Genomic DNA, 13,224 nt, shown 5'->3' on the forward strand with positions numbered 1-13,224 from the left:
ACAAAACTCCCTTAAGACATGCAGATTTTTTAAGAAAAGAAAGACCAGTTTGCCACGACTTACAATCATTTATTACATTTGCTGAAAAACAAAGAGTAATTGAATTAGAAGGTTTTAAAAAAGTTAAAAAGCACGGCCTATGCCAGCCCGGAGAGCCAACCAACCACTGCTTGAGGACCTCGAGACGGATCCCCTAAGACACCCATCAAAATCCACCAGTGGGATTAGCAGTGTGGTGTCACAAAACCCCAAGAAAAATACAAAACAAGAATTATAAAAGAAATGCACACTGAGTCAAAGTCTGAAAAACCATCAATACCACATACCACCAAGAATACTCAGCACCTTTTGTCTCCAGAGCCTGAAGGACAGAAGTTCGAAAAATCCAGAGGCGAGTAATCCAAGAAAAAAAGAAGTGGGAGGGGAAAAAAGCACTGTTGTCAGGTTGTAGGCGAGTGTGATCAGGTGGAAGGGGGAGTCATTCTTTGACTTTTAAGACAGTAAGAGAAAAAAGAATTGAAGAACAAAAGCAAAAACCTTTTGAAAGATAAAGACAAAAAGCAGGTGTTCCAGGCTGTCTTCTGCATGTCTGCCACTGTTCTCCAGACCATCTTGACTTTGGTCCAGAACAAGAACAGCTAAGGAAGAAAAAAAATGATCTTTTTTTTTTTTCTCCAGTTGGACAAAAAAAAAGGAAAAAGAAGAAAAAAGAAAAAGAAAAAAAGGAAAAAGGAAGAAGAAGAAAAGGAAAAAAAGAGGGACAGATGGTACGCTGTGACTGGTCTGTGGTCTAAAGACCTGGATATGCTTTCTTTGAAGCATATCACAACTTAAAGAATCATTTTCATAAAGAAAGAAATGAACAAAACAAAGAGAAAAAGGAAAAAAAAAAGAAAAACTCACAAGATGAGAGTCACCATAACCAAACAGTACAAAGGAAAATTATAAAGTTGATGGACATTATTGGAATGATTTTGAAAACAGGACAAAGATGAGAGTGATGAAAGGACAGAGAGAATGAGCAAGATCATTCTGTGAACGTTAGTTCAGCACTCTTACCTCTTATTGGTGTACCACCTGGGTGGATAATATGAATGCAAATAAGATTAGAAAGAAGAAGCATTAGTACGAGAAGAAGGAGGCTAGGGCTGGGGAGAAGAATTAAATTAGATTTACAGAATTAAATAAGGTCTTAAAAGAAACTTGAATTACTATACTGGTAAAACAGGAATATATTAGATAGTATTATTAGATCATAAAAGCAAGTTTCATTATACCACAGAGGGCAAAGACCACAATAGGCAGCATTGCCTTTATCAGAGAAGCAAATGAGTTCTTAGGTCTGGGATTATACAGGGTTAGAATTATATCTTATATGCCTCATATTTAAAAAAAAAAAAGAACTAAACAATATTTTTAAAGACATAACTGGGGAAAATACTGGCTAATTTATTTAAGTATATATATAGATATGCATATATATATACTGTTATAGGAAATACTAAAGACTAACTAGAAACAAACACTGTTCACTGGATATATCTTACACTACTTACATTGCTACATTTGTGTGATATAACTTGTGTATTATTTTATTTTTCTACATAGTGTTCTTACAATAACAGTTCCGTGGATGTGTGAATGTGCACGCTGCTAAGGAAATCTTGTGTCTACACTGACAGTTAGTAAAATGCATGCCATGCATTTTATTAATAATAATAATAGTAATCTGAATATGGAAATTAGTGGGGGTGAAGTGCGCTTCAGAACTAAGCACTTACCAATAGATTCTGGAGATTTAAATACGGAGAGAAGAAAGACAGCATAAAAATATTATTATATTCCTTATAATTTGGTACAAATTTTTCAGAGTTAAAGCTTTATAATACTAAATCATCTATGTTACAGGTGAATAATTAATTCTTTATTTACAATAACAGAATGCTAATCTACACAATTCTGCTGACAACAAGCAAAAGAGGCAAGTTAACAAGACGCTTTAACATCACAGGACAGGTCAAAAGCTGAGAATTCTGGGAAGACAGGCAGTTAAACAACTTAGAATTATATTATCAATATTACTACCCATGCCAAAGTAAACAGCTTACTAGTACACATCCCTGTGAAATTACCTAGGGACAGGCTCTAAAAATGAACAGATTTAGAATTATCTCTACTTTTAGTCTAAAGAGAGCAAATGAATAAACTTGGGGTGGGGATGGGAGAGGGAGGAAGGGCAACAGGTGGCAAGAGAGAAAGATAAGAGAGCGAGAGAAGCAAAAGCTGGAGTCTACACCAACCAAAAGCAGACTTCTGTACATCCAGTCACTGGAGGGTTCACAAACCTTTAGTGCGGGCGCACACTACTGTGGCAATGTGTACAGAATACTCACTCATAATAACATTACCATAAGATTAATAAGAATCCCCTCCTTTCATTGGTACTTTGTAAAGGACTTGACAAAAAATACATCTGGATACTTATGAGATAACAGTTCTGTGTTTTATGTATTAGTGAAAAGAAAGTAGATGAGCCCACACTTATTAAACTTTGGTAGTGTGATGAGTTAAAATGTATAAAAGACAGAGAAACACACTGTAATAAAACAGAATCATTTCAGGGTTTAATATGAACATCTTTGATTTTTAATGGATATAACCATTGGAACTCCTTACAAGTTTTGAATGAAGTCCAATGTTGAAATAAATTTGTTTCAAAAGAAAACAGAGAAATAGAAAGAAACAGGAGAAAATGGATCCATCAAATACTGCAGAAGAGCAGTAAACTAAAAAAAAATTATCAAAAATACAGTCACAGCAGTGAGCAATGTGGATTAAACAGAAGCTGCAAGACACGGAGAGGAGAAGAAAGACAGACTCTGAAACAGGCTATGACATCACAGACGTGGACAACACATTAAATAACAGAGAAAGAGAAGAGGGAGAAAAATTAATACCTAAAAAATAAAAATAAATAAAATTAAAGTAAAAATAGAGAGAAACTAAAAAGAAAAATTAAAATTCTCTAGGAGATCATGGAAACAGTAACAAGACCCTACCTGATCGTAACTGCTTAATACGGCCATTGTTGTTGCTTGTATCGACGGGTAAGAAATCTTTGAACCAAGTGATTTCTGGATCCGGATTCCCACTGGCTGCACAGAGCATGGTGGCGGTGCGTGTACGCTCAACCACCTTCAGCTGTGGGCCCATATCAATAGTAGGGAAGCCCCGGGGAATTTGATCCTCTGCAAGACAAAAGGTGATACAAACATGTCATGAAGGCAGATACCCAAGATTCAAGAGGTACTGACTGTTAACCTTTCCCATTACTTAGCATTTGTTGAAAAACTAACACAATCCAAGTAGCCTTGCACTGTTAGGTTAGCGTATGGTAACAATGTTGTTCCTGGCCAGAGGAGTATAGTCTAGGAAGAGGCCGAAAAACCTAACAAATAGCTCAAACGTGATTAAAAACGATGACCAGGAGATGAATCAAGTTCTCTGGCAGCACAGAAGCAGTCATTATATAACGCGTGTCTGAGAAGGTCAGTGAGCACCAACAGAAAGCTACGAAATGAGCCGTTAGGAAAGTCAGAATCTGTATCAGTTCAGTCACTCAGTTGTGTCCGACTCTTTGAGACCCCATGGACTGTAGCACGCCAGGTGTCCCTGTCCATCACCAACTCCCGGAGTTTACTCAAATTCATGTCCATTGAGTCGGTGATGCCAACCAACCATCTCATCCACTGTTGAGTTTTAGGCCAACTTTTTCACTCTCCTCTTTCACTTTCACCAAGACGTTCTTTAGTTCTTTTTCAATTTCTGCGATAAGGGTGGTATCATCTGCATATCTGAGGTTATTGATATTTCTCCTGGCAATCTTGATTCCAGCTTGTGCTTCATCCAGGCCCATTGTTCTCATGATGTACTCTGCATATAAGTTAAATAAGCAGGGTGAGAGTATACAGCCTTGACGTACTCCTTTCCCTATTTGGATCCAGTCTGTTGTTCCATGTCCAATTCTAGCTGTTGCTTCCTGATCTGCATACAGATTTCTCAAGAGTCAGGTCAAGAGAGTTCCAGAAAAATATCTTTTTCTGCTTAATTGTCTATGCCAAAGCCTTTGACTGTGTGGATCACAACAAACTGGAAAATTCTTAAAGGAAAGTCAAGTTGGCCAGAAAGAAAGGCACAACAGAAGTACAAATATTCAGAAGGAAACTTTTCCTTGAGGGGAAATCACTGACGTAGCACAGCTAGTTTTAGGAGAGCATGGAGAACAAGCAGGTTAGTTGGACTAAGCCATTCCTATTTTAGTCTATTATGGTTTTCTTTTTACTTTCAAGTAAAAAAATCTATGTGTTTTTTTTTTTTATTTTTTACCCAAGTACAGGTTCAACCTGAATTAATTCCTCTGTAGAGAGTTTTTTAGTCAGAAAAGTATCTGAAAGTTTCCCTTACAAAAGAAGAAAAGAACAAAAGCAACTCAAGAATGCAACAGGGAAACATTCATTCCTTAGGGTGAGAGAATACCCTCCTCCATTCCAAAGGCCTGAACAACTTTCAGTCATTAAAAAGTTGAAACAGGTCAATTTTGAATCTTCAACTCATCCAAAGTTCATTTCTCCCTTGCATGCATGCTCAGTCACTAAGTCATGCCAACTCTTTGCGACCCCATGGATTGTAGCCCACTAGGCTCCTCTGTTCATGGGATTTTCCAGACAGGGATACTGGACTGGGTTGCCATTTCCCTATGCCTAATCAAAATTTCTCCATATCTTAGATCTTGAGAAACTAAAGTCCTCTTAAGTCCCTCAGGTAAGACCCACATTGATATCCTACATGACCAGTCAGTGTTAGAAAGGTATATTCTGTTGAGGTATTGAAGGCATTTTAGTTATATGGACAATAATTATTTGCATTAGAATTTGGCTGTTTGAGACTATTATGAAACATTTTGACTTTCCATTGGGCCCTGGAGTTAATGTAATCATCACTTCCTCATGACCTTTGATGATCTGTCATCAGCCACCAATTACAAAATGACTCAAAAGCACAACCAGTGAGACAAACAGAAACAATCAGACATGATACCTATCTTCCACTTGGATGTCCCCTACAATTTCTGGAATAATCCTCAGTGTCTTGCTAAACCTGCACAATTTTAAAGGAAAAGGTTACATTTTGATGATTCTACTGCCTTGCTGATCAAATCTACGTGTTCTCTACTGTCTCAGTACTTAAAGGGTAAATCAAATCTGCGAAATCTGGTTAGTGAAGTCTTTTAAAATCAGGACCCATCTTTCTCAGCCTCTGATGGATAACCTTCTTCAGAGGAAACATTTCTTCTGCCCACACTGAAATTCTCATCATTCCTCATACAAATCATATCGAATGAGTGCTCCATCTGTATCGAGAAAGCCACACAATCAAAATCATATTCATTATAAAGCTTTTCAAAACTCACTCAAATAGACTTAATCTTTTCCTTCTCAGATTAACTGTAGGAGTAAGTGTCTAGATGCACTGTCTTGTATTTTTTAAATACTGTTTAGTTTAAATATATGTATATTTGCTTAGTCGTGTCTGACTCTTTTTGTGACCCCATGGACTATAGTCCACCATGCTCCTCTGACCATGGAATTCTCCAGGCAAGAATACTGGAGTGGGTGGCCATTTCCTTCTCCAGGAGATCTTCCTGACCCAGGGATCTAACCAGGGTCTCTAGCATTTCAGACAGATGCTTTACCATCTGAGCCACCAGGTAATCCAATTTATCTCCTCAGTTTATCCTTCTACAATTCAAATTTCTCCATGCCTCATTTGTATCCAAATCTCTTCCCCAAAAGCGAGTCTGAACTGACAGATTTTGAGAAAATTGTGATTCCCAAGCCTAAATATGAATATATCACAGTGATTAAGAAGTTTTCTACTACACGTAGTACAAAACTACTTATGGTAGAGGAATAGTTCAGAACGAGGTGGGGGGATTTTTATCATGAATAGTCAAAGAATGTCAAAATACAACGAAAGAATAAAGCTCCCAAGAAATGGATAGTACCCTGAACATTAAACCCGGGTGACTGTAAGAGAATATCAGGGGTTAACAGGAAAAAGTAGACTCTAGCTCTCCTACAGCGTGATCTATGAAAAGTCCAAAAAAGTAGCTGAAGCAGTTGGGTTTGACGCATGGATTCACATGAGAATATTTTCCTGTCCTATGGCCAGAGACTAAAAAAGAGTTAACTACGATGAGCTATTATACATTTTACTTAAGTTGAAAGACATGGCTCTTTTGAGGAAGCAGCAATACCTTCTGTTTATTTGAATGCTTGTATACTGCCAGCCAAACCCACATCTACAGTGGACAAGTGCCAGAAACAGTGGTTAAGAGTGGAATTTCAAGATGATTTTTCAAGGTTCCAAGTAAAGTTTAAAATTACAAATCAGGTAAAGAGTATTTTGCAAATTAGGGTATGATACTTTTAATACTCTATTACACTTGAATTTCATCTGGCTTTTTTTTTTTAATGGCTTTAAAGTTTTAGTCAATGTATTTGTAAATCTAAAGCTTAGTTTTAATGTTATTAGAGAAAATAAAAAAAAAAGAAAGAAAAATGCTCAAAAGCCACTGCACTACACACATTACGTTATTAAACATCTCACTTGGCAGCCATTGGTCCAGAATGCTTCAAAGGATAAAATAATTTACCTCAAGTGCCCGTAAATCAACTACCTACCTAGCTACTTAGAAATGAGCTTCTAAAAAAGCTCTTAGAATTTGTTATTGTCAATTTCCATATTTAAAGCAACTGACTTCAGTTAATAAAACAATTATCTTGGGATTCCTGAGCTGTTCCTGTCTTTCCCAGGGCACTGAGTTCCTCCATTGGCATCTAACTACTAGTTACAACAGCATGCATGAACACTGCTTTACGTCATTACTGTTCTTCAACAAGTTTCTCTCTCGAGAAAACCATGCCAATATTCTATATACCCATCAGTGGCAAGTGTCAAAGACTTGAGATTGTTGAGCCACTTACTAAAGGCTCTTACCAAAGAAATTTAGAATTAATAATCATTTGTAAGAAATGAAGACCTCACCTTGGGGAGCGCTGACAAAACTGACTTGTGCCCTATGGAAAGCAGTCTAAAACATTTGCATGACCTTTCTTTTCCTTCTTGGCTCATAAGGAACACTCCAGAGCTCCCTTTCCATATACACAAGTGCACAACAAAGATAATGATTCTTGCATACTAATCACAAAGAAAATGTAAAGAGAGCGCCTTTCTTATTTTTAATAAGGGTAATTAAATTCTATCCATCCCCCTTTTGCACCGAACTCCTTTGAATGCACATTCTTCATTAAATTTTCATGAGAAACATCACAATGTAACAGATTTACATAGCCAGAGCTGTTACACGTTGACAGTTGTGGCTTGTTTCCAATCTGACTGTCAGGTATTTGGCAATAAAACTCAGTATTCAACATAAAATGAACGGTAGAAATAATGAAATTTCTAATTGGTATGCTTATCTCAGTGGGCGTAGTTTAGAAGATGCTAATTGTTGTTTTTTTTTTTTTCATCTCTACATTTATTAGTGATTTATATAAAACTGCCTTGGCCATTTCATAACATCAATTTGACAGATCATCAAGTGTATGGTACCAGAAACTTGAGAAAAGAAAAACCCAATATCCTTTATATGTTAACCACATGAACTTTTACAGGAAAATACAGAATCAAAAATTAACAAATTGTCATTATGTTAGTAGCTTTAAACTTTTACGTGAGTTGAAAAGAAAAACATTTTGTCCTATTCATTAAAGTGCTCATTAAGATTTAAAATGCCTTACTTATCACTGTTCCATATTAATATTCAATCACGTAGAATTAGCTACTAATTCATCAACAATTTAAATCAGACTTGACCTTCACAAAGCCATTCCGTCTGTCATTTTGAGAGGCCATTAAAGGGCAGATTACTACATACTTGTGCTTAGTGAATCGTAGAAGTCATACACATTTTGTTTGGAATGGCAGCTATAATAGACCTGGAGATATAGCACATTCTTTCAATTTGTTTGGGGTCTTAATGAAACATGCTGATATGAAACTTTTGGTTCCATTAAGGAAAGAGAAAAATGAATATCAGCAATTTTCAGAGTTAACTTTCCACTGCTGTGGAACTTCTGTTAAAAACCCTTGCCCTCCCCAAAACTTCAAAGGAATATGAGAGGAAAAGAGTCTATTTTTTTTTTTTTGTACAGAATTATGCTTTAGATATCTGTGGATGATCAAGTAATAGTTTTTGCATAATTTGCTCAAACTGCTTTCATTGTTCATCCATAAACAATTTTAATGATGCTTTGCTTTTGCTCCAATTCTGCAAACACTCAATCTCTTTTATTTGATAGGAAACACAAAACTGAATTGCCTGCTAAGACCACAGCCTCCTTCCGAGGTGGCCAGAAGCAGTTCTTCCTGCCTAATTTTGCTAGGACTCAATGAATTCAATCAGGCAGGTGCTTTGACTCTGGTCCCAAATGATTTGAAGTTTTTTTCGGTAAAGGGCTGTTTACCATGATGCCACATTTCTAATTTATGAATTTATAGCAAATATGTTTAGGAAGGAACATGCCATTTATATCAACAGTATGCTCCTCCAAAAGACATATTAAAAGATGTACCAAATACACTTGATCATCTAGGTGTAATTGACAATAGTAAACAGTTCATAACGGCTCCTCTTTAAATGCTTTCAAAACTCACAGAGGGCATGGCTACATGTTATTTCCTTTTTGACCATTACAGTATTCATAAACACTTTGAATTAGACATGTTTAGGAAATTTTGACAACCATGTCTGCATTCATTCATGTGGTATCTCTGAATTTCTACTGGATTTATTTAACAGTACCTTTAAAAAAAAACACATTTTTTATAAAGTAACTTTATTTATTTATTGGCTACTACATGACCTGTGAGATCTTAATTCCCCAACCAGAGACAAACACGACCCACCCCCCACACACCCTGCCACCCACCCCAGCATTGGAAGCATGGTGTTTTAACCACTGGACCACCAGGGAAGTCTCAGTGGCATGTTTTTAAACAGTTAATCATTATTTAATTGTCCTGGGGATATAGATTTGGTCTTCCCAATTTAAATATAATCTAAGAGGCAAAACTATTTTTTGCAGCATTCATTGCTTAGTTGCTAGGTCATGTCCAAATCTGCAATCCCATGGACTGTATGTAGCCCACCAGGCCCCTCCGTCTATGGGATTTCCAAAGCAAGAATACTGGAGTAGATTGCCATTTCCTTCTCTAGGCAATCTTCCTGATCCAGGGATCAGACCTGTATCACGTGCAGGTGGACTCTTTATCACTGCACCTATAGTGCCTTAAGTAGTACTAAACTTACAAATTCACAAAATAGTTACAAGTTCACATTTTTATAGTCATAGGTTTTATTTAATTAGCAAACAACTTTTGTTTGCGAGGTGCAATTTATGCTTGGCTATTCTTTAAATTAGCGCAGTTGCTGCACTGGCAAACACACGGTTCAGATCCTGCTTTCTTAATTTACAGGAAAGTGAAAGGGAAGGTGTTAGTCGCTCAGTCATGTCTGATTCTTTGTGACCCCATGGCTGTTCTGCCCATGGAATTCTCCATGGCAGAATACTGGAGTGGGTAGCCATTCTCTTCAGGGGATCCTCCTGACCCAGGGACTGAAACCAGGTCGCCTGCATTGGAGGGTGGACTCTTTACCCTCTGAGCCATCAGGGAAGCCCCATTTTATAGGAAATCTCCCTTCTTATGTTGGTTGTTAAGTATCTATAAGTCAAAAGGGCAATCACATAACAGAAACCTTAAGTGTGAACACAATGAAACGCAAAAGAACACAATAGAATGTGTATCTCTACTGTGCTATCCTATCTTTAGAATAACAGGATTCTTGATATTCAAACAAATGATGACATTCAAGTGAATCAGTCAGCTGCATGTAAGGCAAATGCTGGGTCTTCTTTCACTTTCAGGATCAAACTTTTCACAGTGACTGGATATTTTGAAGCTTTAGGAATTTATCTAGTAATGTTACAGAAGCAAACTATTTTTTTTTTCTTTTTGAAGGATGAAAGAGTTGCAAAAGGTAAGTTTTTCTTAACCTAAGTCAAATAGTAGATGGACAGTATGAAGAATATTTTCTTAAATAAAGTGATATACCCTTTATATATGTTGAAATTCATGGACACCTGTTAGAGAAACAGTACTACCTAAGATAGAAAAAAATCCACTTGAAAAATGTGAATATATATTAGTCTTAAGATAAACAAATAAAGTATCTCCAGATTTATGAAAGTTGCATTAGACTGAAAGAAAAAGACCTTCTGAACTACTAGTTTCAAAAATCTACTGGACAGCCAATAGATTGCCATTCATTCTACAGATATTTATTGAAAGCCTTCTCTGTGCAAAGACTGGGTCAGACACTGGGTATGAAGTAATCTAGAGAATCTCTATATTGCTGTGCTTTAATTGTATCTGTAGGATAATTAGATTCTTTGGGAGTAAAAATAGTACCCAACTCATAGACTGGAAGATTGAATGAGATAATACATTAAATATGCCTAGTACTGCCTGGCACTAGTGCCTGACATCTAGTAAAATACTAGCTTATATGTACTTACTCTATCCCAAGCTCCCACAAAAGATTTAAATAGAACAGAAGCAAGTGACTGTAAGGCTTGCTATAACAAGAGCTGCAGCAATAAACTAAATGGAAAAAATTTTCTACAGGAATCATAAAGAAACAGGGATTATATAGACATACAAGTGAATTTAGAGGGTGGTATGTATGCCAAATAACTTCTTAAAAGCCAGTAAAAAGCCCTCATTTCTCACTCTGCACAAGATTTTAGGCTTTTTGATTAACCAACAGAACAAATAAAACAAATCATATTGTCACTGAATCTGTTCCCCAAAACAAACTTAAAAAACAACACTAAATGTTTGGGACAGCAAAGCTTTGTCGTTAATAATTGGAAGCACTGAAACTACTGGAGACTTACTAGGGCTGCTTGAAGTAGGCAAGGGTGATACAATAATTACCATTTTTTGTAGACACAAAGCAAAGACGCAGCAACACTGTTACTTGGTCTTGGTTGTACACACAGTAAAAAATAATTTTTTCATTTCTTTTAACTCTAAGATTTGGTGTATTTTTACGTCATCATGTTTTCTCTGTGGCAATTACTGTTCTTTGAATAAATATTCATCATGAACAGAGCCAGAACTCAGTTATGGTCAACTCATAATGGAAAACACAATAAAAATAATTCCAAATACTTGATCATCTTTATTTTTTTAAACAGAAAGCACTAAAGACTAAAGTTTCATGAGACGTAATAATATTTTCATATCAAAAAGAGTCATCCTTCAATATATATCAATTGACTTCTCAATTTTTTTTAGCACTGGTTCCAGGCAGCAACAGAATTCTGTTAAGTGTATTAGCCAATGAAATATAGATGAGAAATGGAAGATTATGAAAATGATGATAAGTGTCAAACAATTTCCCTACCAAGTTCAAATTCAGCACTGTGCCTATGTCTTTAACCTTTCTATAATTTCTATTCCAGTTCTAGAAAGGGTTATAAGTGGCAGGAATTCCGTTTGAGCAGACACCCAAAGACAGTACACAAAAGAGAGAAGGAGCCAGATTCATACTCAGCAGATCATCCCTATGACCTAACACCACGCAGGGGTCTCCTCTGTAATATGGGACAAGGAACGACTACGCAAATGGCTTTATCTGGGAGAGGAGACAGATCCTGTCTCAGAGGCTGGAAGGCTGAAGGGTTAACACTTGGAGTATTTGCTACTTTGTTGAACAGCAAATGGGTTTTTAAGTCAAAATCTTTCAGAATAAACCACACTACCAGGCTACAAACAAGAATGACTTTTTATTTTTTTCCCAGAATACAGTTCCTGAAGAGGGGGGAAAACATTTATTACTCTTTTCTTAAAGAAAACAGTGTAAAGGCTTCTATTTTCACCATTTCAGATGAGAGCAGGGTATAATTTATACTGTTTTGACATCATGACCATTTTATTCAAAATCAATCTTCCTGCAAGTGACCTGAGTAAGAGACTGGAAACAGAAAAGTAAAAGGGAAAAGAAAGAAAAGTTAAATCAATGTTTCCTAGCCAAGTTAGGTTTCTGGGCCATTATCAAAATTATATGCATATGGATGAAATTGAAAAAACACATATAAATAAAATGGTATCTAATAAGTAAAAGGCAACTCTAAGTCAGAAAGAAATTATTGAAACCAGGAGGAAACTGCCAGTTAATAAGTGATATGCCAAATGGAATAATAAATATAAATATAAGGTCTGGTCTTCCAAAGTAATTATGAACAAGATACAATGAAGATCCTCTTTGAAAATTACTATGTAAAGAAGGGTATGCTTGTCTTAATACAGCTATAAATCAATCAGAAAAGCCTTTATTTCTTAGTGGATTTAGGTATCTCTTAAGGATAGTTACTGGGAAAAAGGGTCTCCAAAGATTTCTCAGAGAATTATGTCATGCAAGAATAGGAAGTTGGACACTGATAAGCTGATAGGAGTTTCCTTAGCAGCTAAATATTCAACGTACTAACATGCAACACACAGGCATTCCAGAGCAAAGCTTCATTTTCTGAAATAATCTTCACACCTAGAGGAGACTGTAAGGAATTCTAGGCACAAAGTAAGGAAACTTATTTAGAAGCAATGTATGCAATTATCCTATAAATTGTAAAGTAATGTCTACTGTCTATGTAGCAGAATACAAACTCAGATTACATTACCCTTTGTATGAATGTGGTAGCTGCAATTCCACATGGCCTTATGTTAATCCCCACTGTTATTAGTGTCTGGTCTTAATAAATGATAATACTCTTTATGATCCAAAATGCACGGAGGGTTGGAAGAGGGGGAAAGTCTTCCTATTTAGCAACTCTATTAATACTTGGATATTTAAGTAAATATTTAGAGATCAGGGTTATGCATTTATTCTTGGCAATACAATTCTTACTAAAATCCAGTAACATCCACTTTCACAAATCTCACTGCTTTCTATTATTAATAATTTATTTTTACTAACAAGTTGTTGTCATGATACTCATCCCGTATTTTGTCCAAATTGTTCTCTATTTTAAACATTAA

At 36.1% G+C, this 13,224-nt stretch overlaps 1 protein-coding gene across 39 annotated transcripts in view; it reads right to left on the bottom strand.

The window, feature by feature from the left end:
* The window catches only part of PTPRD (protein tyrosine phosphatase receptor type D), a 2,322,816-nt gene that overhangs the window by 217,062 nt on the left and 2,092,530 nt on the right, over window positions 1-13,224 (bottom strand). For 28 of the 39 annotated variants that reach the window (XM_070480470.1, XM_070480471.1, XM_070480498.1 and 25 more), the window contains 2 exons: window positions 3,060-3,248; window positions 1,060-1,077 (listed from right to left, as the gene is read on the bottom strand). In XM_070480470.1, the coding sequence (XP_070336571.1) occupies window positions 1,060-1,077; window positions 3,060-3,248 (207 nt within the window). The remainder of the gene's footprint in view (window positions 1-1,059; window positions 1,078-3,059; window positions 3,249-13,224) is intronic. The other 11 variants (XM_070480507.1, XM_070480505.1, XM_070480494.1 and 8 more) reach the window with 1 other exon arrangement.

Source organism: Odocoileus virginianus, chromosome 18, assembly GCF_023699985.2.
Source record: "Odocoileus virginianus isolate 20LAN1187 ecotype Illinois chromosome 18, Ovbor_1.2, whole genome shotgun sequence".
NCBI classification, from domain to species: Eukaryota; Metazoa; Chordata; class Mammalia; order Artiodactyla; family Cervidae; genus Odocoileus; species Odocoileus virginianus.